Raw genomic sequence first — 27,468 nt, forward strand, 5'->3', positions numbered from 1 at the left:
AGTCACAGACAACAAATGACGTTTGGACCTAGAAAACAGAGACTGGTGTTTAGCGCTCTCTCGTTTCCTCTGGTAAAGCGTCTCAGGAAAGATACCTGAGGTTGAGGGGTGCGGGCATAGCATGCAGGCTGCTGAAGCGCTTCTTCGGGGGAGACTGGCAGACCAGCTCTGCGCAGCTGTGCCCTCTCTGGTGGATGTTGGTACGACATATGATTTCAAAGGGATTTTGTTTTTACCGTTTTTTTTACGCCAAAAGTAAAAACATCCGAGGTTTGAACCTAAGTAGCCACGCTCTAAAACCGCCTCTGATGTGCTGGCGTCATGCTAGGTAGCACCACTAGGGGGCACCCTTTTCTATGATTTGATAGCGTAACTAAGCATGGGTAGAAAGGAAAAGGGCTGTCGTAGAGTTCAAGTGCAACGTCCGACTTCAACTGCCACTTGTTTCTCTGGCTTCCAGAAAATTAAGTGATGTTGCTAATAGCTGGTGCTAATGTTAGCTTGTTTTATTAGGTCAGATTACTGGTCAAATGTGATACCCACACCTTCCTAGAGCGTTTGTAGGTGTACAGGTGAGATGCCGATTGTTGTTTTCAAACTCATTTTAATTATTATTTTCCCTACATGTCAGCTTGGGGACATTGAGCGTTCCCAGTCTTGTTTTCTATTTTCTTCCAGGACATTGTACCGCGAAAGTCCAGGTTTGTTTATTTGATTGAAATGCAAACATTAAAAAGTTGTTGATTTTGTTTGTTTGTTTTTGTCCAGGCCTTCAGAACGCCATCACTGCTTCCAAACCACAAAATAACATTTACAGATATAATCAGCAACAGGTTGAACCTGACTCTGCTGCCAGCATCACAGCAAAGACTGATTTCATCCCTTTATTTCCACAGGAGACTTGGACTGCCACCCTTTAGATCCTGCTGTTTGGCATGTAAGTTTTTAAGCATTTAACTCATTTTTGGAGGAATCAAAAAATAAAACAGCCCAGCCACATGCATCTGACATCACATTTAGTCAGTTTATTCCCCAACATCTCTCTCTCCTCTGCTGCTCTCACTGATTCCTGCTCCTGCAGCATCCGGTTACGTGGCAGCCGTCCAAAGAGGGCGACCACCTGATAGGGCGCATCACGTTGAGCAAGAGGTCAGCCGTGCCCCGTGAGGCTGGTTCCCTCCTGGGTCTAAAAGTAAGCCAAAGCTTAAAGGGTGAACCCTGCCCTAAACTAGAGCTTCTGTTATTTAAAACAATGCTTCTTCACCTTCATGTGCAGGTGGTGGGAGGAAAGATGACACACACGGGACGGCTCGGGGCCTTCATCACCAAAGTCAAAAAGGGCAGCCTTGCAGATGTTGTTGGACACCTACGTGCAGGTGAATTTCTGGTTAATACTTTGTTTTTTATGAATTTATTGTTGGATTCACGTGGTTGATTTGAAACCTTAAATTCTCTGTAAACTTGAGAAGTTGAACCAAAACAATTGGTTATAAATAAAGCTTTGATTGATTGATTGGTTGGTTGGTTGGTTGGTTGGTTGATTGGTTGTAAAATTTCAGTTTTTTAGGGACCTTCATCTCATCTGTTTGTCCGAGTCCCTTACAGTATGCTGTTCGTATGCATATATGCGTATTTGTGGTTTTTAGTGGTCGAAGGTTACAATACTAGCTTATATACACGTACATTTTCATTACTTTTCTTCAAAATATTCTGTTAAGTGTTGCTGCTGCTGTAACAAGTGAATTTCCCCACTGTGGGATCAATTAAGTCTATTCTATTCTATTCATCTGGTTAGCAAAGGACAGAATCCCATAGAAACCATGTACTACTTGTTCTTTCTGAAATACGATTGGTCGCTACGAGTTGCACGCACATGCTGAATGTGAAAACGTTCATCAACCCTCTTCACTTTCATTAGCTGCAGAAAAGAAATTAATGGGAAAACAATCATGTCAGAAAAAGCCAAGCTCTTCTATGTCAGGAAAAATTTATATTCATGGCCCCTAGGGATGGGTACCTTTGACATTTGAACAGATTCGGTACTAATTGCCGGTACCTAGGAATCAATACCGGTACTTAACGGTACCAATTTTAGATACTTTTGAGTGTTTAATATTTTAATTCTCTTTTATAAATAAATATATATTTTTCTCAATGTATAACCATATTTGATAGATATCACGATAAATAACATACAACTGTTTGTATTTTAACATCGTCCTTGTAGTTTTATAAGCTGATAATTAAACTGAAGCAAACATCTTTACTGTGAACTAAATTTACTGTGTATCTTCATTCCTTTTGCCGTCTTTTTTCTTTGATTTTTCCTACTAGGAAGTTAGAATTTCCGAGGAGAAAGTGAACGCACCATTAGCTGATAACAATGGTGGCAATGGAAGCTAACATATCAAGCTAACGTTATCTTAAACAGTTTATTTAGCTGCTGGAGCAGATTAAAACGATGATGCCTCACACTTAGATCGTTGTCGCTGGTTTCATCTTCACCCAATCACCCGTCGCATTTAGTAAAGTGAAGCCAAACTTTAGAGCGCGTTCATGTTCTTCTAGTTGGAAATTCGGAGTTCTGAGGAGAAAGCGAACGCACCATTAGCGAAACGGAAGCTAACATATCAAGCTAAAGTTATCTTAAACATTTTATTTACCTACCGGAGCAGATTAAGATGAGGATGTCTCACTTAGATCGTTGTCGCTGGTTTCATCATCACCCAGTTACCCATCACATTTAGTGAAGTGGACCCAAGCTTTAGCGTGCGTTCTTTCTACCATGCTGCTCTGTTTACAACTGGCTCGCAGCGACCGATGACATAACGCTCTTGCGCATGCGCAGCTGTCTTGGCAGGTTCTCGTTATGAAGGACGGGTACCGAAACGAGGCACCGTTTCAAATGACGTGAATCGGTGCTCAGTCGGTACTGTGGAATTCGGTCGGTACCTTAAAAAGTACTGAATTTGGTACCCATTGCTTATGGGCCCGCCCACCACCAGTGAGTCATAGCTGATGGCTTCTTATACTGAGCCAGGATTCTCTGGAGGTTTCTTCCTGTTAAAAGGGAGTTTTCCTCTCCACTGTCGCTAAATGCTTGCTTAGTATGAGGATTGCTGTATAGTCACTGACACTAGTCAGTGACTTGATGCAATTTGCTGGGTTCCTTATATAGGAAACGTTATTTCTGATTGGCTTAATGAACTGACCTGAATTGGAATGTTTACTATGTGCACGACTCTTGTCGTGATTTGGCGCTTCATCAATAAACTTGAATTGAATTGAAAACTTTGCTTGGGACCGCCCATTGGAAGTAAAGCACATCTCACCTAGGAGAAGCTAACTGTTAGCATTAGCAACTCCACAACATGGCACAGGGGTATCCGCGGGTCCTTAAAAAGTCTTAAAAAGTCTCAAATTAACTTTTCCAAATTTAAGGCCTTAAAAATCCTTAAAAATTACAAATAATCCTTAAATACAGTTTCCAAAGGTCTTAAACTACCAAAGACCCAGTAAACAAGATTCTTTTATTTCTATAAAAATTTTGTGAATTTCTAGTTAGTGTTCAGCATTTTTTGTGTACGATGTTGGCGTAAGTGGAACCGTACACATTCAGTTGGTTGTGAAAGGGGGCTATTTTTAGATGAGCACATTAGCTGGTTAAGCTAGTGGGAGCTTGTGCCATGGGGAAGTGCAAGTTTAATGGTAACTGGATGGCTAATCCCACGTTCGCGACGTGGTTAGCACCGGTTTCATGCAGGCAATAGCTGGAAATTATAGCTTAAATTTTATTTTTAAAAATAGCTTAAATTTGGTCAAAGTGGCCTTAAAAAAGATCTTAAAAGTCTTAAATTTGGCTCCCTTAAACCTGCAGATAGCCTAATTGCAGAACTCCTTCAGGCTTGTGTTATTCATGGAGATAAAATATTAACATTGAATTTTTCTAATCCAAGAAAAAATGAAGGCAACAGAAGAGTCGCGTTGCTTTTAGCCAATCAGACATGAGACTTTTGCATATCATGAATATTAATGAGTAAGACTCCAAATCCTGCAGTCCCCCCCCCCCACCCCCACCCACTCCTCCAACAAACTTCTACCCCCTAAAATGGAGCACCAGATCCTTTTTTAGTAGATTTAAAAGGAAGAGAAACTGAGGCCAACGTCTGAGGGCGATTACTGGCTGAGAACAGGCGAACTAATTAACTGAAGCAGGGCAGGTTACTAATGAGTAGAAGTGAAGAAGACAACAGACAATGAAACAGAATAAGGAACAAAAAGAATGGTGATGAAAAATGCCAACAACTGATAGAAGACCGATCAAAAATTTCCATTAAATCTGAACTAAAAAGGATCCTTTTTCACTAGGGATGCTCCGATCCGATCACGTGATCGGAAATCGGGCCCGATCACGTGACTTTTAAAAGATCGGAATCGGGTGTTAAAGATCGGATTTAGCCTTATAAAACAACAAGCATGGCATTTTTAATCAATCTTGAGTTTCAAATTGAATAACAATGGCTTAATTTTGTACCAAGTTTCACTTCCTCCATAGCGACATGACAACACCATACGGCAGCCGTAACATCACACGTTTTAAAGTGGACCGTGGAATTCAGGTAGCAGTTAGCTAGCAGGTTAATGCTCGTCTCGCTCCAGGAGAGCAAAAAATGTCCGCGGTTTGGAATCATTTTAAACTGCACTTTATTTGGGAGCCTTAAAGTAAAAGTTGAGCTCCATGTAGAGCACATGGAAGAGGTGATTTACCAGTTCTTTGCAACTTGATGTTGATGTTTTATACTTGAATGGTGAAGTTCGTACACCACTTTGATTAGGCATATCTTTTGTTCGTTTTAATAAACTAGTCAGTCAAAGGCCTAAGATGTATTTTATTTTGTTACCTGACTGAATTATGCAACTACCTCTTAGAGGTGGAGGTCAGCACTTTAATTTAACTTCTATTATTGTGTTGAGTTATTTTACAAACCTTTTCTACTTTTCTATAAAAACAAATTTGTTTACATATTGTTGCACCACTGATAAGCTGCCTACAAAGATATAATTTTGTTTACTTGGTTTGAAGTGCTGCTGCACTAACAAAATGTTTCTACTTTCTTATGGTATCATGTTGGATGCAGTCATATAAATAATATAATAATAATAATAAACCTAACAGGTCATTTTGGGTGCAGTCTCCCTTTTTTCTTGCTATTTTATTGTATTGCTGAAGTATCGGATCGGGACTCGGTATCGGCAGATACTCAAAATCAAATGACTCGGAATCGGATCGGGAGCAAAAAAATGTGATCGGAGCATCCCTGTTTTTCACTCATTTAGTCTCTACATAAAAAACATGTTTAATGAGCCTTCACCATCACATTTTCAGGTGACCAGGTGTTGCAGTGGAACGGGAAGTCATTGCCAGGAGCAACCAAGAAGGAAGTGTACAACATCATTCTCGAATCCAAGGCGGAGCCGCAAGTTGAGATTGTAGTTTCACGTCCAATAGGGTGAGACCATCAGGATGAGTAATAACGACTTTTACGTTCATTTCATTCTGACAGAAATGCTTGACATTTCCTTTTTTATTTAAAAGCTCCAGCAACTGAATGCACAAAAACCTTTAGAGAAACGTTTATAGAGCATGTCAGTAAGTCAAGTGGGGGCGGAGCCCAGTGTACAGGTGTTCGCTTCCAGTATCTCACCCAGTGCTGGTGACTGGTTAGGGACACAAAAATGAGAGATTATTTAATTTTATGTTGTACACTGTAAACCCGAATAAGTTCCCAGAACTCAAAAATTTGGAGGCAATCAATTGCCTCCAAATTTTTGAGTTTTGATACTGAAAATTTTAAGTTATCATTAGTTAAATTTCTTGATAAATTTTACTCATACATTTGAAGTTTAAAATTAAAATTGCTCATCCAATCAACTCAAAATATTTTAGTTAAAACACAATTGGATTTTTTTTTATGAAAAACTGCAAAATCAATAACACTTGTAACCGGATTACAGGATACAATAAGATAATTAAAAGAAAAAATAAACAAATGGGCCAATAATTAGGTTCGGGGAGAATTGGAGGTTGTTTAAGAATGACTGGAGTCACGGGTATAGCATGAAACGGTTTATATACTAAATTTTAATAATAATGGGAAATATAACACATAAAGATAACACACAAAAACAGATGAAAACAATCGACAATAGTAAATTGCTCGGTATGAGATTTGATCATATGAGTCACAAGTCAGCCGGCGTCAAGTCAAATCCCCACGCTTGGGGTGAAAGTCAGAGTCCGGTGGTGCGATTTTTTCCTACCGCACCGTTGAGATTGTTCACAGAAGAGAGCAGTCTGCTCTTCAGTTACTTGAGATGTCCTGGTTCGTTCAGTGGTTAAGGCTCGCCATCTCCCTCGTCAGGAAGAAATCCAGTTCTCGTTCCAAGTGAGTGATCATAGGAGTCGGGATCAAACCCAAGGAAAAAAAAAACCCCAGCCTGTAAACAACAGGACTGTTAGCGAGTTGGCATCGACCCTTCTCGTCACATCACAGCATAAAGTCTTACAGACTTAAACAAATGCTTCACTCTATTGGCATAGCCAATCATGTTTGGGTTCACAGTTCAACTAACATAACATCAATTTGATTGTCTATTAAAATAATTCTCAGTAGCTCTGGAAATATAATTACATATGACAACAATTGTTCAGCTCAATAGGCTCAGTTAGATTCTATTACTCTACACTATTCAACAAGAAATACATTCATGACAACAAGGATACATTTAGTTGTGTTTCTATACAGCATTGTGACACCTTGTATATCTGTAACACAATAAATAAATAAATAAATAAATAAATAAATAAAATGTTCTATAACAAAATTCAACAAAATATAAATTCTGGTCCTTTGGTCCACCTTTGTAAAATAATTCCTCCCTAATCAGTTAGCTTTTATTTATTTTTATTTATCTATTTTTTTTATTATTAAATGTTTGGTTAAGGGACGCATTGCTAATTCTATGGCGTTAGCTATAACGCCCCTGAGGACCTTGTACATCTAGGCCGTACCACCATTAACTGGCGGTTTGAGCCGTTAACTCCTGGGAATCCCATATGCCGTACCGCCGTTAACTGGCGGTTTGAGCCGTTAACTCCTATATGCCCTACCACCGTTAACTGGTAGGTTGAGATGTTAACTCCTGGGATCTAACGTCTAGCAGCCCACTGCTGTCACCTCGGTTGCTGTAATTAGCTTTTTGAATTTAATAATTTACTGAATTTAATCTCATTCACTCACCAACGCGCTCCAACGGTTCCCTCCTACAGAGAATTGGTTCACTCTGTCGTCTCCACACAAATCTATAAGAATGGAATTAATTTGATAAGCTATTTAAGTTTCCTTTTTTTTTTTTAAGTTGCATCGTTAGCTTTTTCTCTTCTTTTTTCTTTACTCACCGCGTTGGTTCCAAGTTCCTAGCTCTTATTAGAAGGAGTCAAGTCCGCCTCTCCCTCTATCTATGCGGCACCCAAATCAGGGTTCTTCACGGCCTCGACCGTTGTTTTTTTCTCTCTCTCTCTCTCTCTAACCGCTCAGTCTTTGCTTTCTGTATCTGCGTGCTGCACAGCCGTTTGTCTCTCCTCTCGCTCAGCTGCGTCGCACGGTTTTATTTCGCGGAGGCGGGACTTATTTCTCTCAGCCAATGAAATTTCAGATTCCCACCTGGACCAATAGTATACAGCTTTCCTCTTCTGTTTCTGTTAGGGATGTTCAAGATTCTTGTTTTAACCGATGTTTAATATTAAACTCGTTATTTTAGTTATTCACCCTTCCAATAATTCATTATGAAATTATCTATTAGTTAATTAGATATCTATTAATTAGTATTGTTAATTTCCTTAATTTATATTTTATATTTTATCTAAATTGAGGATGGATCATATTAGTAAGCCAATTAGTTAATACCTCATTAAGGTTCTAGCTTCTGGGTTACATCCTCCCCCATTAAATATCATGCACGTCCCTGTGCATTGTTTCTACGGGGTACACAACTTCTTGAGTAAGAGAGTCAATAAAAGCTTTATTAAGTCCTTGGAAAAGGGACCTAACTACGGTCACTAGTGGATTGCCCAATTGAGAGTAAGTTAGTCTTTGAGGAGGCTGACTACTTCGTTCAGATCTCCTGACATACATCTCTGGTTGCACAGTATCATGCTCATCCGTTTCGGTTTGATTCTCAACTGAGACAGGACGAAGTGAGCTCTCTGTTTCCGACAGAGCTGATGAGCTATTCTCTAAGACTTTGGTCTTTTCAGATGTATGTGTCTGATCGTGTATGATGGGTTCAAAACTTACATCACGTTGCTGCGACTTTAGGACACCATCCAATTGAGGTAGGTTTGTGTTAGTTTCATCCCCCGTTTCTACGTCAGGTAAGTATACTTCGTTTTTTTTCGTTTTTTCAGGTAAGTATGTTGCTGCTTCTTTCACTCTTTCAGGTAAGAATGTCGCAGTTTCACTCATTCTGTCAGGTAAGAATGTTTCGGTGTTGATGCCTTTGTCAAGTAAGGACAATTCAGCATTTTCATTACCAGCTAAGGTTGGTTCCTTGCGATCCCCTGTGTGTAAGGATAGTGTGTTTTGTTGTTGAATATTATTTACCGGTCCTGAATCTGCTATGAGTTCCCTATTTGGCAAGGTGACCGCTATTTGATAGGATGGTCGGTTTAGCACTTGTGGAAGATCAGAGTGATAAAACTCATCTACCTCTTCGTCAAGTGGCTCATCTGGGTCAGGTTCTAAGGCTGAACTCTGTCTTGTATGAGGTCTGCTAGGTTTCGTAACGCGTTCTGTTTCATTTTCTAATGAAGAGAGAAAACCACAAGGCAGTAAAAGATCTCTGTGGAGTGTTCTGTTGGGTCCTTCTCCGTTCTCTGGTTTTACAGTGTATACTGGCAAGTTTTCCATGTGTTTGAGAACTATATACACTGTTTGCTCCCATTTGTCTGCTAATTTATGCTTTTCTCTTAAGCGTAGATTTCGGACTAAAACACGATCTCCCACACCTAGTGTGGACTCACGAATGTTTCTGTTGAACCGTTCTTTGTTCTTCCTCGCGGTTTTTTGAGAGTTTTTTATGACAATGTCATAACTCTGTTCCAGATGACTCTTCAGTTCTTTAACATACTGAGAATGAGTTATAGAGGGCTTGTTCAAATGCGGTAACCCAAAGGCAATATCTATAGGCAACCGAGGCTGCCTACCGAACATTAGCTCGTAGGGAGAGTATCCCGTCACGTCATTTTTTGTACAATTGTACGAGTGAGTAAGTGGTTTTACAAAATCGCGCCAGTGATGTTTCTCAGTGGCTTGTAAAGTTCCCAACATGCTGAGTAATGTACGATTGTACCGTTCAACGGGGTTGCCACGAGGGTGATAAGGGCTCGTTCTGACTTTACGGATACCAAGTAAAGAACAAAGTTCCTTGATTGTACGTGATTCGAAATCCCGTCCCTGATCACTATGAAGACGCTCAGGAAACCCGTAGTGGACTAAAAAATGTTCCCACAGGTTCTTCGCGACGGTGGTGGCTTTCTGATCTTTGGTTGGGATGGACACTGCATACTTTGTAAAATGGTCTGTAATCACTAAGACATCTTTAGTGTTCTTACTGTCTGGTTCTATGGAGAGAAAATCCATGCAAACTAACTCCATAGGTCTGGTGGTGGTAATACTCACCATTGGAGCAGCTTTGTCAGGGAGGGCCTTCCGACGGATACATCTTCCGCAAGTTTTAACTTTGATTTCGATATCACTAGCCATTCTTGGCCAGTAAAAACGGGACCGAATGAGATCTGTCGTACGTTCAACCCCAAGATGCCCCATATCATCATGTAGGCTTTGCATGACTGTTGAACGTAATGAATCAGGCAAGACTAACTGCAATGATGTCTCTGGTCCTAATTGGCGTCTCCGGTACAGTAAATCATTTTGAAACTCAAACCGTTTCCACTCTCTCAAAAGGTTAAGAACCACCGGGGGTTCTGCAATAGTATCAGTTGGCGGTTTATTGTCAGTCATAAGCAGCTGAATGACTCGGCCAATGGTTGGATCTTTCCTCTGCAAGGAGACAAGGTCAGCATGGTTATACTTGGGCACAGCAAAGAAACTGTCACTATTGTCTTCCAACTGGAATAGGTCTGGAATGGCCGCTGCAGACATGGCAAGTGACTGAACTAAACCACAAGGAGAATCAGTCTCATCCAAGACCATGTGCTTTTGGCATGTTGCCTTCACTGCTTCGGCTTGAAGTTGAAGCTCGACTTCTTTGACAGAGGATAAAAGATGAGATCGGAACTCATCTAGTCGTTGGCATTCCTCAGTGAATTTTGAGTTGTCTTCAGGTTTATCATGCAGCCTCCTAGACAGGCCATCCGCGTCAACGTTCTGTGTACCTGCACGGTATCTGATGTCAAAATTATAGGTGGACAACGCAGCTAGCCAACGATAGCTCGTTGCATCGAGTTTTGCCGTTGTTAAGAGGTAAGTTAACGGATTATTATCAGTAATGACAGTGAATGTGTTCCCATACAAATAGTCATGAAACTTATCTGTTATGGCCCACTTTAAGGCTAGAAACTCCAACTTGTGCGCAGGGTACCTAGTTTCACTAGAGCTTAAACCGCGACTTGCATAAGCGATTACCTGTGTGACACCGTTTTGCACTTGGTATAGCGCTGCACCGAGTCCGGTCGTACTAGCATCTGTGTGTACTAGATATGGGAGTTTTGCGTCAGCGTAGCCAAGAACTGGCGAAGTGGTAAGTTTTTCAATAATAGTTTGAAAGGACTTCTCACAGTCTTGGCTCCAACGATTCCCAAAGGGTTCTTTGGGGTTCAAGTACTTTGATCTACATGGTGGTGTTTTAAAGTTTTTCCGTTTGGGTGGATAACCAGCCGTGAGAGATGTTAGTGGCTTGACAATATTTGAGTAATCTTTAACGAAGCGTCGGTAATAACCGGTAAATCCTAAGAAAGATTGGAGTTCCTTCAAAGTCTGAGGCTTCGGCCATGTTTTGAGTGCTTCCACCTTATCTGGATCGGTTTTTATGCCATCTCGAGATACTATATGTCCAAGATAACGCACAGATGTCTGGAAAAAACGACACTTATCTGGTGATAGCTTGAGTCCGTATTCTCTAAGCCGTTCAAGAACGTGAGAAAGTCTGGTTTCGTGTTCTTCCAAGGAGTTGGAAAAGACGATCAAGTCGTCTAGGAAAACTAACACTTCCTTCAGATTAATGTCCTTCATACACTTTTCCATAACCCGTTGGAAAGTGCTTGGAGCATTTGTTATTCCTTGTGGCATACGGTTAAATTCATAAAACCCAAACGGGCAAACAAAAGCAGTTTTAGGTTTATCCTTTTCACACATCTCTATTTGATAGTAACCTGACTTGAGGTCCATCACAGAAAACCACTGTGATCCAGCGAGAGCAGAAAAGGACTCCTCCAAGTTAGGCAGGGCATATGCGTCGCGAATGGTTTGCAGATTAAGCTTTCTATAGTCTATACATAGACGTACCTCACCATTCTTTTTCCGAACTACCACTATTGGTGAGGCAAATGGAGACTCCGACTCTCTTATTATACCGGTTTCCAAGAGGGCTTCCAAATGTTTTCTCACGGCTTCATAATCATGTGGATGGATCGGCCGAGATTTCTGTTTGAATGGGGTCTCGTCTTTTAAGTTGATGTGATGTCTTATCTGTTGTGTATGACCAAAATCAAGATCGTGGTGCGAAAACACATCGGAGTAAGTGTTAAGTTTGTTGGTGATCCTCCCTTTCCATTCTTCGGACAAGGGCGAAGTACCGAAGTCAAAACTGAGAGGAGGGTTTGAAGGTGAAGTCTGTTGCTGCGAACTACACGCCGCAAGTACTTTCTGATCACTTTTGTCAGGTTCTGGATATGGCATAACACGATCGGCTTTAACTAACTCAGCGATCACACAGTTAGTGGGTAATGTGATGTCATGGTTAGTTTCGTTTCTTAGTACAACAGGTACTTTGTATGGACCATGTGAAGGTAAGGAAATGAGGCAACAGTCTACAATTATACCCCCTGGTAGAGAACCATTGGTGGGTTGTTCAATGAGTGCATAAGGCTCATGCTTGTTTTGGCTGGGTTGCATAAACCCTTCTAGTAACAGTTTTTTATTTGCAGGGAGAACTTCTTGGGTTCTCCCTCGAAGCTTCACCACACCAACTCGTCCATCTTTGCTTTGTTTTTTTCTGACTGCTAAGGCTTTTAGCACGTGTTGGTACCCATAAGAGAGTGCCTTGGAATCAGGTAAGTTATTGGCAGACAATTGCTCATACAAAGGATCGAGTGTGTTTGTGCCAATGAGTAGTGGTGTATCAGAGTTTGAGCTTATATCCGGAACCACTAACGCAAGGGTAGGTAACTCAAGTCCAGACTGATCGAGCTCTTTTGGAAATGTGACACTTATCTCTATGTATCCTAAATAAGGAACTGCTTGACCGTTTGCGCCCTCGACTTCTAACAGACTACTGATGGGTTTAATTGAGAGGTCAGGTAAGTGTTCTTGGTAAAAAGAATTGGCAATGGTGGTTACCTGGGACCCTGAATCCAGTAAACAATTACATTCAACACTGTTAACTGAGACTGTAGCTGTGCATCGCCCACCCACTAATCTTTTGGGAAGTTTTGGCACTGAATGAGCATGAACTGGCTTGCAAAAAAGTCTCTCTGTCCTTTCCTTAGAGGGACTTGGTTCTACTTTAGCACCTATCTGTCCCACGATAGGAGCTTCTACCGGTTTAAAGGAGGAGACTGAGCAATTGGCTTTGACATCTCCCACTCGCGCTGCTTCTGTCTAAGAGCAAGTCTTTTAGTTGCAACTAGTGCTGGATTTGGCTCGTTGCTACAGCTAGAAGCTATGTGCCCATCTTCTCCGCACTTAAAACAGTATCCAGGCTTTGGTCTGGGCACCACTGCTGTTATCTGCTGAATCTGTTTGGGCTCATCTGGAATTTTAGTCCCCACACGGGGTTTTGACTCTTTTTGAGTTTTCTTTGCCTTTTTATCTGTGTTGTTAACCTTAAGCTGTGCAATTTGGCTCCTGAGCTCAGCGATTTGTTTGCGTAAGTCATCACAGTTATCATCTATTTCCAGTTCACAAGTGTTTTTACTCTGAGAGCATGTTGTTTGCACATTTGAATACACTCTAGTTCGTTGTGCCCCTAAGTGTTGTTTCATGCGTGCTGCTTTAGTAGCCTGTTTGTCTTCTTCAGTGCGCAGTTTGAGGAGAAGTGCTGTAAAATGAGGCGGGTTGTCTTTCTTTTGTTCGAGTTGCAGGTTTGAAATCAGCGAGCTGTCCCAACAGCCTCTGCAAAACTGCTTGAGCAGCTGCTGGTCTGCGTCACTGGAGGAAATTCCATTCCTCTGAATAACTAGGTTTAACAAGGTGTATAACCTCTGAAAGTAATCGGAAGGTTTTTCACCACTGTCCTGGTTTGTGTTTAAGAAGCGAGCAAAGAGCTCGTCGCCGTCTTCGACAGCTGCGTAAGCTGAATCGAGATGTTCAAGGTACGTTTCCGGGTCGGATTTTGGACTAAGAGCTTTAACGATGCTCGCTGCTGGGGCTGACAGACTCTCCACGATTCTTCGTACAATTTGGGACTTGGTGAGTGAAGGATCATTTATGCATAACACTACACTACTACGCCAAGTATCATAGTCAGTTTCAAAAGAAGGGTGTGGAACTCGCCCTGAGAACGGTTTTAGTCTGTATTGTGAAGTAGGCGGAGGGATAACCTCACTGCTTTTAACAATGTGTTCCACAATAACTCGCTGAACCTCAGGTGTGTTTAAAAGATTTGGTGGAATGCAAGGGTTTTGTTTTCCAGTCTCTGTAGGTGGACAATTGTCCTTTGAGTTGTTCATATAGTTAACTTCTGGTGTTAAAGGCAGGGAATATGTAACTTGGTCACTATGGAGCATTGGCTCTGGTTCAGTGACTGGTTCAGATGCATGGGTATCCCTTCCTAAAGATTCCCCAATTTTTGCCAGTTCCTCCATTAGAAGGTCTTTAAATGATTGATTGCTACGCGCAGCTATGTCCCTGAGCTCTGACAGATAGGCATCAGTGGCAGATGTGCTAGTTTCTAGACTGTACGCGCTGGCTAGGTCTTGAATATGGAAGAAAACATCTGGGTTCCTAGTACAAGGTTTGTCATAGGGTAAACATTGTTTCTTTAATTCCTTAACAGTGGCTTCATGTTGAAACTCCACAATAATCTGATCACAGTTTGGTAACTTAATGCGCCTGTTAACTGGTCCGAATCCTTCCATAAACCCAAAGACTTCGTTATCAAGGTCTGTATCAGTTAACCCACTGATTAAAACAGCATTTGAAACTTTGACCTTTTCTGTTTTCACAACTTCCATTTTAAAACACTCAAAAGTACCAATAATGCCAAAATGGCAAACCACTGTGATCTCCAGGCACTCTTATGATGTCAGTCAATGGTTAGCTAAGGTAACAACTCTACAATTCTCCTGGCTGGCTCGCCAAGTTTTATGTAACCGGATTACAGGATACAATAAGATAATTAAAAGAAAAAATAAACAAATGGGCCAATAATTAGGTTCGGGGAGAATTGGAGGTTGTTTAAGAATGACTGGAGTCACGGGTATAGCATGAAACGGTTTATATACTAAATTTTAATAATAATGGGAAATATAACACATAAAGATAACACACAAAAACAGATGAAAACAATCGACAATAGTAAATTGCTCGGTATGAGATTTGATCATATGAGTCACAAGTCAGCCGGCGTCAAGTCAAATCCCCACGCTTGGGGTGAAAGTCAGAGTCCGGTGGTGCGATTTTTTCCTACCGCACCGTTGAGATTGTTCACAGAAGAGAGCAGTCTGCTCTTCAGTTACTTGAGATGTCCTGGTTCGTTCAGTGGTTAAGGCTCGCCATCTCCCTCGTCAGGAAGAAATCCAGTTCTCGTTCCAAGTGAGTGATCATAGGAGTCGGGATCAAACCCAAGGAAAAAAAAAACCCCAGCCTGTAAACAACAGGACTGTTAGCGAGTTGGCATCGACCCTTCTCGTCACATCACAGCATAAAGTCTTACAGACTTAAACAAATGCTTCACTCTATTGGCATAGCCAATCATGTTTGGGTTCACAGTTCAACTAACATAACATCAATTTGATTGTCTATTAAAATAATTCTCAGTAGCTCTGGAAATATAATTACATATGACAACAATTGTTCAGCTCAATAGGCTCAGTTAGATTCTATTACTCTACACTATTCAACAAGAAATACATTCATGACAACAAGGATACATTTAGTTGTGTTTCTATACAGCATTGTGACACCTTGTATATCTGTAACACAATAAATAAATAAATAAATAAATAAAATGTTCTATAACAAAATTCAACAAAATATAAATTCTGGTCCTTTGGTCCACCTTTGTAAAATAATTCCTCCCTAATCAGTTAGCTTTTATTTATTTTTATTTATCTATTTTTTTTATTATTAAATGTTTGGTTAAGGGACGCATTGCTAATTCTATGGCGTTAGCTATAACGCCCCTGAGGACCTTGTACATCTAGGCCGTACCACCATTAACTGGCGGTTTGAGCCGTTAACTCCTGGGAATCCCATATGCCGTACCGCCGTTAACTGGCGGTTTGAGCCGTTAACTCCTATATGCCCTACCACCGTTAACTGGTAGGTTGAGATGTTAACTCCTGGGATCTAACGTCTAGCAGCCCACTGCTGTCACCTCGGTTGCTGTAATTAGCTTTTTGAATTTAATAATTTACTGAATTTAATCTCATTCACTCACCAACGCGCTCCAACGGTTCCCTCCTACAGAGAATTGGTTCACTCTGTCGTCTCCACACAAATCTATAAGAATGGAATTAATTTGATAAGCTATTTAAGTTTCCTTTTTTTTTTTTAAGTTGCATCGTTAGCTTTTTCTCTTCTTTTTTCTTTACTCACCGCGTTGGTTCCAAGTTCCTAGCTCTTATTAGAAGGAGTCAAGTCCGCCTCTCCCTCTATCTATGCGGCACCCAAATCAGGGTTCTTCACGGCCTCGACCGTTGTTTTTTTCTCTCTCTCTCTCTCTCTCTAACCGCTCAGTCTTTGCTTTCTGTATCTGCGTGCTGCACAGCCGTTTGTCTCTCCTCTCGCTCAGCTGCGTCGCACGGTTTTATTTCGCGGAGGCGGGACTTATTTCTCTCAGCCAATGAAATTTCAGATTCCCACCTGGACCAATAGTATACAGCTTTCCTCTTCTGTTTCTGTTAGTGATGTTCAAGATTCTTGTTTTAACCGATGTTTAATATTAAACTCGTTATTTTAGTTATTCACCCTTCCAATAATTCATTATGAAATTATCTATTAGTTAATTAGATATCTATTAATTAGTATTGTTAATTTCCTTAATTTATATTTTATATTTTATCTAAATTGAGGATGGATCATATTAGTAAGCCAATTAGTTAATACCTCATTAAGGTTCTAGCTTCTGGGTTACACACTGTTTGATTTTTGTGATCATGTTGTGGAGCTTTTATTGTCTCAAGAATCGCAGTTAACATTTTCACTTCTTCGCGATTTATCTTCTTGTTTTTCACAAGCTTGGCTTGTTTCTTTGCTGTTTTATTAATTACAACTTGGTTTGACAGGTCACCATCCCAAGTCTTTTTGCTTCTTCTTACTAACTAAACCCCGAATTCCTGATGCCTTGAAAGAATCACAATGAGCCAAATGAGGTTGAAATTCCAGCTATTTGAGATCCTGTGAATAATGAGGAACTAGAAACTGTTTTTTACTTGTTATTATTTTAAATATGATCGGTCACTCTGAGTTTAACATGCAGGCTAAATGTGAGAATAATCTTCTACCCTAATCCTTGCATTAGCCGCAAGGACTAGAAAATAGACAGCATAACACTCTGATTAATAAAGCCAGTCAGATCAACGTATTTTTATCAGATTAACATTCGCGGACTCACCCATCTTGGCTCTCGACGGGAAAGGCTGTTGTTTATTTAGCATCCAGGAGAGAATAAAGCTTGTCTCCACTCGCAGAAGCTAACCATTAGTATTAGCTACTCCAACGCAAGACAGAGCTCCTTCAAGATGCAATGTGTAGTTTTTACCTATATTTTTTTCCAACTTTATTTTCATTTATTGACATTAAAATAAAAATACTAAACTAAATTGCTAAAAGCGAAAATGAAAAAAGGGACAGAAAGAAGAAAGACGTATGTTATCTGCCCCTTTTATCTAAAATAGCATTAATACAAATGAAACAATCATATGATTCTTAAAAATTTGAACAATATAGTTTCTGGACTGGTTGGCCGACACAACCTCAACCCATGAATTGAAAAAAAGAGAGAAAAGAAGTTACACAGAAAGAAGCATAAAGTTATATACCGTAATTTCCGGACTTTGAGCGCACCTCAATATAAGCCGCATCGGGCTAAAAGCCGCAGATATCTACTGAATTGAAAACGTAGTTTGTCAGTGTCGCTCTCCGTGTTGCTGTCAACATCCCGGGGTGAAGCGGTGAAAACACGCAGCGCTGTTTTACTGTGAAAAAATCCTCCGGGGCGCTTTCCGTAGCGCTCCTTTCCAGCATCCTTCCTTTTAAAGCCACACACCTCATTATAAGCTGCGTTCAAAGCGTGGGAAAAAGTAGCAGCTTATAGTTTGGAAAATACGGTACCTATGTATATACATGCAAAAAGGGTGGCTTGCAATCTCCAGGTCGGGGGAGAGGTCCTACCTCAAGTGGAGGAGTTTAAGTATCTCTGGGTCTTGTTCACGAGTGAGGGTAGGAGGGATCAGGAGATCGACAGGCGGATTGGTTCGGAGCCGATCTGTCGTGGTGAAGAGGGAGCTGAGCCAGAAAGCCAGGCTCTCGATTTACCGGTCGATCTACGTCCCAATCCTCACCTATGGTCATGAGCTTTGGGTAATGACCGAAAGAACGAGATCGCGGATACAAGCGGCCGAAATGAGTTTCCTCCGTAGGGTGGCCGGGCTCAGCCTTAGAGATAGGGTGAGGAGCTCGGACATTCGGGAGGGACTCGGAGTAGAACCGCTGCTCCTCCGGATCGAAAGGAGCCAGTTGAGGTGGTTTGGGCATCTGGTCAGGATGCCTCCTGGACGCCTCCCTGGGGAGGTGTTTCGGGCATGTCCTGTCGGCAGGAGGCCCCCGGGTCGACCCAGGACACGTTGGAGAGGTTACATCTCCAATCTGGTCCGGGAACGCCTTGGGGTCCTGCTGGAGGAGCTGGTGGAGAAGGCCGGGGAGAGTACGGTCTGGAGCTCCCTAGTTGGGATGCTGCTCCCGCGACCCGGACCCAGATAAGCGGAGGAAGACGACGACGACGACGATATACATACATATATACACATATGCATACATAGACTTGTTCCCTTTTTCCCCTTTTTTTCTATTTTTTCCCCTCATTTTTCACCCCTTCTACCCACTTGTCTGCTCTTCACCTTGAAACTGTTTGTTTCTTAGCCATTTTTCACTAATGGAAACATAATGAAGGAATATTCTGACTCTTTCACAGCGACATTCCAAGAATTCCAGGATCCCCCCACCCTCCACTTGAATCCAGTAAGCGTTGCCAGTGTTTCCTGTTTTTCGTGTATCCTCTGACTATTTCATTATTGTTTGTTGTTTTTAAACCATTTATGTTTATTCATTCTTCAGCGGGTTCCAGTTCCTTCGAGTCACAGAAGATGGACCGTCCCTCCATATCCGTAATGTCCCCAACCAGCCCCGGCACCCTGCGGGACCTCCCTCTGGAGGTGCCGGGACAGCTCTCTGTAAGAACCGGGTTCATCTGAGAGAATCTGGTCTCACATCACAGCTGAACGTCTTTGCACATTGTTCCAGGTGAAGCTGTGGTACGATAAAGTCGGCCATCAGCTGATCGTCAACGTCCTTCAAGCCATAGATTTGCCCCCCCGACCGGACGGCCGACCCCGAAATCCATACGTCAAAATGTACTTCCTTCCTGATCGGAGGTAAGATCATTGATTTTCTTTTTCGATCCTGATGACATCATCGATGTTTGGAATTTTTAACTTGTTACATTGTTGTTTCAGCGATAAGAGCAAACGACGGACCAAAACGGTGAAGAAGAGCGCTGAGCCCAAGTGGAACCAGACCTTCTTGTATCCCCACGTTCACCGGCGGGACTTCAGGGAGCGCATGCTGGAGATCACAGTCTGGGATCAGCCTCGAGTTCAGGAGGAGGAGAGTGAATTCCTGGGGGAGGTGGGTAGCACATCATTCCTGGTTGCTTTTGGTTTCGTTGACCAACCTTCCATAGCTATGACCTCCGGGTGAAACACCAAGAAATCATGATGCAGCCTCCGCCGTGTTTTACCACTGCTATCAAATGACCTGTGTTTGAAGTTAGGGATGCAACGATACCACTTTTTTCCAAACCGATACGATACCGATACTTGGATCTGAGTACTCGCCGATAACGATTACCAATACCGATACTTCTACCATACAAAAAAGGCAATGATTTGGAATACAGATTTTATTTTCTTCTCTGCTTTCAACAGGAAAAGACTTTGAGGTAGATAAAAAGTAAAATATATGAATAGAAATCATCACAAAACTAAAATATTAGGTGAACAGAAATGAGAAGTTATAGTGAAGCCATTTTCAAGCAACTGCATTGGTATCGGTTCCTGGTATCGGCTAACTTTTACCGATACCGATACTGGCATTGGTATCTTATCGGTGCCGATACCGATACCAGTATCGGTATCGGCGCATCCCTATTTGAAGTCTTTGGTTAAAGTCGGTGAGTTACATCCAAAGATTAGATGGAATCATTCGGTTAAGCTGAAGGTCCTACTCATCATGTTGTCATCTGATGAAGCTTCTAGTGGCCTTTGTGGAACATCAGGGACATTTCTGCTCATTTTGACAGAACAACAAAAGGGTTCTGGTCATCTGGACCTTTTTAATTGAGGAGACGCATAGCAAACGTTTCTGATACAGCTTCACTAACATCACAAAAAGCTTCCAATCTTCTGCCTCCAGCTCTGGGTTTGGGCTCTTCTATTACCAACATGGATGGAGATCTTACTGATCCATGTCCTGCAGATGTTTTAATGCACAAACAGTTGTTAACTGTACCAAACCAACAAAGAGCGGCGGAGATGGATGTGGGAAGCTCATTTCAGTTTAAAGGATCAAAGTCCAAACTTTTTTTTTTTTGAATTCATGACATTTTTCTGATGTGAATCGAAAAAACTCTTTCAGGACTTTTACACAAACTCTGTTATTCTGAGGGTCAAAGGTCTCCTTTTCTGGAGGATCTCATATTTATTCAGCATCACCACAACTTAGCACAAATTATGTGGTTCTTCTTTTGACATTTCTCTGTGTTGATAATCAGTGTTGGGAGTAACGCGGTACAAAAGTAATTAAGTACTGTAATGCATTGCTTTTTGCTGTAATGTGGTAATGTAAGGCACTACAGGGAAAGAAAATGGTAATATTTACTCGGTACAAGTGTCAGTAACGCGGTAATTACAACGCATTTTTAAACTCAGAATCAAGACGTGGGTTTCCTAAAAATTCAAAATGCGGGAAGCCTGAAAAAAGATCCGGTATCCACATATATGACGTCATTTATGGACTCAGCTTCGCGGGCATTCTCTGAGCAGAGAGGACGCAGCGGTAACGGCTCAAATACTCCAGCTGCGTCCTGCGCACGGCCGCTGTTATATTCACAAAATCGCTCCACCAAAACAAAGTCATTCGTTTGCGATCGCTTATATCAGCCCATATTCTCTGGTACTTCATGTACTTTTCAGCTGATTCATAATCTGTGCCCCGGTGATTTCAACTCATTGCTGCTGGAGCACAGCGCGTATTAAGCTTTTTGTTTGTTTGTTGTTGCGTTCGGTAGATCCCTTTGGCTGATTAGTTAGAAAGTAGGAAATCTAGCAAACAGTTTTTCTGGAAGACGGAGAAAACATGCAGCATGCAGGAAGGTTAGAGAGAGAAAGGGCCGGAAATTATTCACATAAAATCAAGAAAGAAGAAAAGAGTAGGTAGATTTATCCCCAACACACACGTTTACCAGTGAAAAGCAATAATATATAAGCATTTAATATTTATACATGTGATAGAATCAGATCACCCCAGAAGTCAGTCCCACATCCAGGGCCGTATCAAGGCATTTGGGGACCAAGGCAAATATAAGCTTGGAGCCCCCACCACCTCACTCCCTGCTCAGTTAATCTAAGATGGCAGCGTGCTGAGAGTACAGATTGTTGTTGCTTTTATTTAGTAAACAATCATTTTAAAGCACTGTTATTATATCTGACTGTTTTTAACAGCAATCCTAGCTCAGACACCACGTCACCTTCCACATATATGTCATGAGCTCACTGAGCGTCACATGACCAGATCCAAACTGAAGTTGTATTGGTGAAAGTAACTTAAAGTAATGCAAAAGTAGTGTAACGCCTTACATTTTATAATCAGTAATATTGTAATGTAATGAATGACTTTAAAATGAGGGCAACAAGTAATAAATAATGCATTACAGTTTGGAAGTAACTTGCCCAACACTGCTGATAAGTCAAAAGAGGAGAGAATGGTTGCAGAATGTCAAACATGTCTCGCTCTAATCTCTCGTCCGCTTATTTGTGATCCACTAGATCCTGATCGAGCTGGAGACTGCCTTGTTAGACGACATTCCACACTGGTATAAACTCCAGACCCACGACGTGTCCTCCATACCTCTGCCTCAGCCGTCTCCGTACCTTCCACGTCGACACGCCCACGGGGACAGCCCCAGCAAGAAGCTCCAGAGTGAGTTTGTGATGCTGCGGGATGGATTCAGAAGCTTGAGTTGTGTTTGAGTCTGCAGCAGCCAACTTTGTGGGAGACGGAGAGACAGAACCCACTGTCCCTGACCGTGTGTGTGTGTGTGTGTGCAGGGTCTCATCGCATCATTGACACAGACTTTGATGATGGTTTGATAGGTGGGACTGAAGGTGGGTGGGGGACATGGTTCCTGACGTTTCCCTGCAGTAGCTTGTAGTCACCTCCAGCGACGAGCCAGAAGCTTCTTCTCTCATCCTCACTGAATCCTGGCTTTTATATATCATCACAACAAATTCCTGTGAGCTAAATCATTCAAACTGAACCCTGGAAGAGGTTTTTCTTGCAGCAAATCAACCCCAAAATCTGCTTACTAGTCCTGAGATTCAGAGGTGAAGTGAACCGTTTCTCCTCCTCTGCTGGACGTAAACTCACCGAAGCACTGAGTGCATGTGAGACCGTGGCGCTGCTTCGTGGCATTTTATTGGTTTGCCGTCGTCCACCTGCATGCTTCTATTCCTAGACGGTTGCTTTTTTCCAGTCTGTCGAAATGAGGATGAACTTGTGTTAATCACGACAGCTGCTTCGCTGTTTCTGCCGTGGTTTTGGTTCCTGTCAGTCTATCGCGGACCTGACATGAAGTCATGCATGTGCAGAATTCACTTTGGGCCTTCTAAAAAGCCAAATTTGTCAAATAGTTGAAAACAGTCCATGCTTCATCTGCGTCTGGAACAAAAACATCACCAAAGTGAACACAGCACACATTCAAGGGTTCGTTTTCTGGAAATAAAGATGTTTCTTATTGCAGCAGCAGCCTGATGCCTGAGCACAAGCTGCTATAAATAATCAGAAATTCAGAATTATTTGAAGCAATGCTGAATAAAAATCCCATCTGCAGTTTTGTTTTTTGATAAGAGACATAATTTTAGCAGAACCTTTTTATTTCTACTAAACACAGGTCCATGCAGGTATTCAGTATTTGTGGTCCAGAACGTCTGAGCAGGGCTGCTTATGTTCTCAAAAACATTAAAAAATCCCTATTTATTCCACATCGGAACAAAGCTGCAGCATCTTCTGTGCATCTGGACCTTTTTATGTTTCTATATTTTTCTTTAACGAGACATTTTATCATGAGGAATTCAAGTTTTCCTGATCTGAGGTCTGGCAGAAACCTGCAGAAACAGTCGGTGAACGCTGGCGTGACCAGCAGGTTGTTTGTTTTGCGCTTTTGACGGGATTCGCATCCGAAGTGGTCGTGAGCACTTGGATCCGTCGTGTTTTCATCTGTGGATTCATTTGGGTTTTATTTAAATGCTGAAACCTGTGACTGTGTGTGTCATGCTTTTGCACTTGTGTGCGTGTGTGTGCGTGTGTTTTACTTTACATGTGTGTGCGTAGGCGAAGAGCGTCACTCCCGGGACAGAGATCGGGGTAGTTCGTTAGCTGTCCCGGAGCAGCAGCGTCCCATCCAACACCGGTCCCGTTCGGTGTCTCCTCACAGAGAGGACTCCTGCAGGTCTCGATCTCGACCCGCTCATGTGCCCATGCAAAGGTCAGTGTGTGTGTGTGTGTGTGTGTGTGTGTGTGTGTGTGTGTGTGTGTGTGTGTGTGTGTGTGTGTGTGTGTGTGTGTGTGTGTGTGTGTGTGTGTGTGTGTGTGTGTGTGTGTGTGTGTGTGTGTGTGTGTGTGTGTGTGTGTGTGTGTGTGTGTGTGTGTGCGTGCGTGCATGTACGTGTGCGTGTGTGTGTGTACGAATGTACGGAATACTGGACAAACCCTCTGTGACGTCACCCGTAGACTTTGGCCGTGCCGCATCCGTCACTCTCGGACAATACAAAAACGGGAAAAGAGGCGGAGCTTAGAGCGGGGCTGTGAGGGTGTGGGCAGATGATTGATGCCCATTAAACTGCTTCGATGTAGAAGAAGCAATCTTTTTATAGCGTCTCAAGATAAAAATCACGAGTACCTTCACACGATAAAAAAAATGCGACAGTAAATAGAAATGGCCGAACACTTTTAAAGAGCAAGTCACCCCCAAATCAACTTATTTTTTCTGATAAACTATATAAATGTGTGTCTAATCGTGCTGCAGACATGTGTAGTCAATAGTTTAGCACTTTAGTGCATTTTAGTTAAAATTTAAATATTCTGCCTACAACTGTCAGTGTTGTGCCGTCGTCAGGTAAAAACTCTGCACTGCATTTGAATTTAAATCTGCCATCGCTATTGGCTAAGAGGTACCCTAGAACGTTAGCTAGTACCATATGATGTCACTATGTCGTTGTGAGCCTGTGTGTGTGTGTGTGTGTGTGTGTGTGTGTGTGTGTGTGTGTGTGTGTGTGTGTGTGTGTGTGTGTGTGTGTGTGTGTGTGTGTGTGTGTGTGTGTGTGTGTGTGTGTGTGTGTGTGTGTGTGTGTGTATTTGTTAGTGGCTCCGCCCTCTCAGTCTGCTAGGCAACAGCATTTGTTGCATTTTTCAAACAGGAAGTGGGAGTTGAATAATACTCTGGTAGGGGGTGACTTGCTCTTTAACATGAGTCTGAGGCTTTTCCCAGAGCTAGCCGCTAACGCTTGTTCTGACGACTCCTGCTGCCTGTCAATCAAAATCTAATTGTTCATAATTTTAACCTTTAATTACAAACAGATGAGTTGCAAAAAATCCACCCCTCTCTGAGTTGGGTTGACTGTAGCTTCTGTATTTGTGACACGGGAGTAGATAGCTATTTACTCTGAGCCATTCCCCAGTGGTTGAGGGGCGGAACTGCAATTTGTGTCACTTCCGCGTTGGCCTCAATTTTGGCATGGGGAGTTTCCCCCTTGGTGCGCGTGTGTGTGTCGGTGATATCTACTAAGCTAGTTCAGCGTAACCAGACTCAACCAAACACTAAATGATGATCGACTCTGAAGTTCAGGTTCAGCACAACTGACGGCGTTTTTATTTTCCAACTCCCTCCATTACAGCTCCTAACCGACTGGAGTGGGAGGAAGTGATGTCACAGAATAAAGCCATTCAAAATAAAAGAACCAAATAGACTTCTCTCAAAATGTCTAAAAATATACTTTTAAAATGAGAATCTTACAATTAAAATGAAAAACAAGGAACCTAAAACAATTATTTAGAGTAAATAAAATACAAACACATAATTAAATAAGTAAATAAAAATAAATGAGGGATTTTTGGTGGAACAAGTTTTCTTTACGTGCTACATCAGCACACGCTCGACGTCACATTCTCAGGTGCCTTAATCCAGGTGCTGATGTTCACATTAAAATTTTTTATTTCATCAGGAGTTTGGATGAGATCCACCACAACCGCCACGATTCCCGCTCTCCCTCACAGTACCACGAGCCATCCCTGGAGCGCCAGCGTTCCGGCGACTCGGACTACGAGTACTCCGAGGACAGGTAACCTAGAGTCTCGGATCTTCAGAGTGGAGGAACCTGGAGAAGTGTTTAGCTCTACATAAGCAGAACCTCTGCTAACGAGAAGTGCTAAATGATTTTAGACAGTATGATTTATTGTTATGACACTAATTCCACTAATACGACTAACTAAGTTTGATGTGAAATCTCAGAATTCTTATTTCCTGGATTCTTTCACTCATGAACTCACTTTGCTTGTCTGAGTGTCCATCCTGCTCTGTTGTGTTTTCACCTGTTCACCCATCGTCATGGCAATGGCAGTGAGGTCCTGGAGGTGCACAGGTCCATTCGGGGCGGCAGTGCTGAGTGCCTACACACCAACAGGTACAGCCACTGGGCTTTATTCTAACGAGTGCCATCGCACTTTAACAACCCATCTTAACGCTCCGGTTTCAAGGGAATGTGTTGATTATTCCTGCTTTCCTGCACTCGCATGAGATTAGAACGAAAAACCTACCACACACTCACACACACAAGCACACACACACACATACACTTACAATATGAGAAGAGGAAGGACCAGCCTGATGTTTAACCCAAAAGGAGATGAAGATAGTTTAATTTTCCCTTTTTTTCATCACTTTCTTGTGTTTTTCTCTGACATTTTCTGTATTTTCCACTTTTTTCTTGTCTTGCTTTCTGTGTGCATGATTCCTACTCATTGAACCAGGAGCATAGGTAGATACAGCAACACGCTCCCTCCCAAAATGCCCCTTTTAGTAAACGGTATCCATAAAGACCTTTACAGGTAAGACTTTCAAACATGAAAGAAAAACTTCTGACCTTCTCTGTGCTCGTCTTGTTTTCCGTGAATCATTTGTGAAGCTGGCGGTTCAGCTGAAGCCCGGTTCACACGGTGGGGTGATCGTGTTGGATTACTGTTGTTTCTCTAAAGGTGATCTTATGATAATATCTTACCGCGTGTGGCGTGTTATCAATGCTCCGGTCTGCTTGGAAGGACCACTCCGATAATAAACCTGGGCTTTCAGACATGTCGGATTGTTTTGGTCTGAATTTTAGAGGCGAACGAACATGACCGGCAGCCAATCAGGAATTGAGGTTTTGGAAGCGCAGCATGTTCCTCCTCCACCATGTTTGGTTACTCCAATGTCATATTTGATCTCGAAAGATTTCTTGTCTGAGTGAGGAGAGTCCGTAAGTGAAATGTGTGCAGGGTGTCCGCGGGTCCTTAAAAAGTCTTCAAAAGTCTTAAATTAGCTTTTCCAAATTTAAGGCCTTAAAAATCCATAAAAATGACAAATAATCCTTAAAAACTGTTTCCAGAGGTCTTAAATTAACAAAGACCCAATAAGCAAGATTCTTTTATTTCTATAAAATTTTCGTGAATTTCTAGTTAGTCTTCAGCATTTTTTGTGTACGACGTTGGCGTAAGCGGAACCGTACCCGTTCAGTTGGTTGTGGAAGGGGGCTATTTTTAGATGAGCACGTTAGCTGGTTAAGCTAGTGGGAGCTTGCGCCATGGGGAAGTGGAAGTTTAATGGTAACTGGATGGCTAATCCCACGTTCACGATGTGGTTAGCACCGGTTCCAGGCAATAGCTGGAAATTATAGCTTAAATTTAATTTTTTTAAATGATAAATGACCCGCACTTGTGTAGCGCCTCTCAGAGTAAGGACTCCAAAGCGCTTTACACAACAGTGCATCATTCATCCATTCACACACACATTCACACACTGGTGGGGATGAGCTACGATGTAGCCACAGCTGCCCTGGGGCGTACTGACGGAGGCGAGGTGTGTTAAGTGTCTTGCCCAAGGACACAACAGCAGAATTCTCTGTCCGTAGCCGGGATCGAACCTGCAACCTTCCGATTACTGGACAACCCGCTCAACCTGTTGAGCTACTGCTGCCCTGCTTAAATAGCTTAAATTTGGTCAAAGTGGCCTTAAAAATGTTCTTAAAAAGTCTTAAATGTGGCTCCCTTAAACCTGCAGATACCGTGTGTGTGTGTGTGTGTGCGCGCGTGCGTGCGTGCGTGTGTGTGTGTGTGTGTGTGTATACCACACACTGTTAGACCGAAGCTGATATGATGTTTCGGGTCACCACGTGTGTCGTCTCGCATGCTTTAAAAGTCA

The 27,468-nt window shown here is 42.1% G+C and overlaps 1 protein-coding gene across 11 annotated transcripts in view; it reads left to right on the forward strand.

Moving 5' to 3' along the window:
- The window catches only part of rims1b (regulating synaptic membrane exocytosis 1b), a 99,218-nt gene that overhangs the window by 52,991 nt on the left and 18,759 nt on the right, over positions 1 to 27,468 (forward strand). For 4 of the 11 annotated variants that reach the window (XM_054743886.2, XM_070552093.1, XM_054743876.2 and 1 more), the window contains exons 6-19: positions 897 to 937; positions 1,082 to 1,192; positions 1,277 to 1,376; positions 5,387 to 5,510; positions 18,655 to 18,701; positions 18,798 to 18,913; positions 18,984 to 19,114; positions 19,196 to 19,367; positions 21,785 to 21,938; positions 22,067 to 22,123; positions 23,349 to 23,502; positions 25,238 to 25,354; positions 25,634 to 25,696; positions 26,043 to 26,120. In XM_054743886.2, the coding sequence (XP_054599861.2) occupies positions 897 to 937; positions 1,082 to 1,192; positions 1,277 to 1,376; positions 5,387 to 5,510; positions 18,655 to 18,701; positions 18,798 to 18,913; positions 18,984 to 19,114; positions 19,196 to 19,367; positions 21,785 to 21,938; positions 22,067 to 22,123; positions 23,349 to 23,502; positions 25,238 to 25,354; positions 25,634 to 25,696; positions 26,043 to 26,120 (1,465 nt within the window). The remainder of the gene's footprint in view (positions 1 to 896; positions 938 to 1,081; positions 1,193 to 1,276; positions 1,377 to 5,386; positions 5,511 to 18,654; positions 18,702 to 18,797; positions 18,914 to 18,983; positions 19,115 to 19,195; positions 19,368 to 21,784; positions 21,939 to 22,066; positions 22,124 to 23,348; positions 23,503 to 25,237; positions 25,355 to 25,633; positions 25,697 to 26,042; positions 26,121 to 27,468) is intronic. The other 7 variants (XM_070552092.1, XM_070552096.1, XM_054743877.2 and 4 more) reach the window with 2 other exon arrangements.

This window comes from Nothobranchius furzeri, chromosome 6 (genome assembly GCF_043380555.1).
Source record: "Nothobranchius furzeri strain GRZ-AD chromosome 6, NfurGRZ-RIMD1, whole genome shotgun sequence".
Lineage (NCBI taxonomy): Eukaryota > Metazoa > Chordata > Actinopteri > Cyprinodontiformes > Nothobranchiidae > Nothobranchius > Nothobranchius furzeri.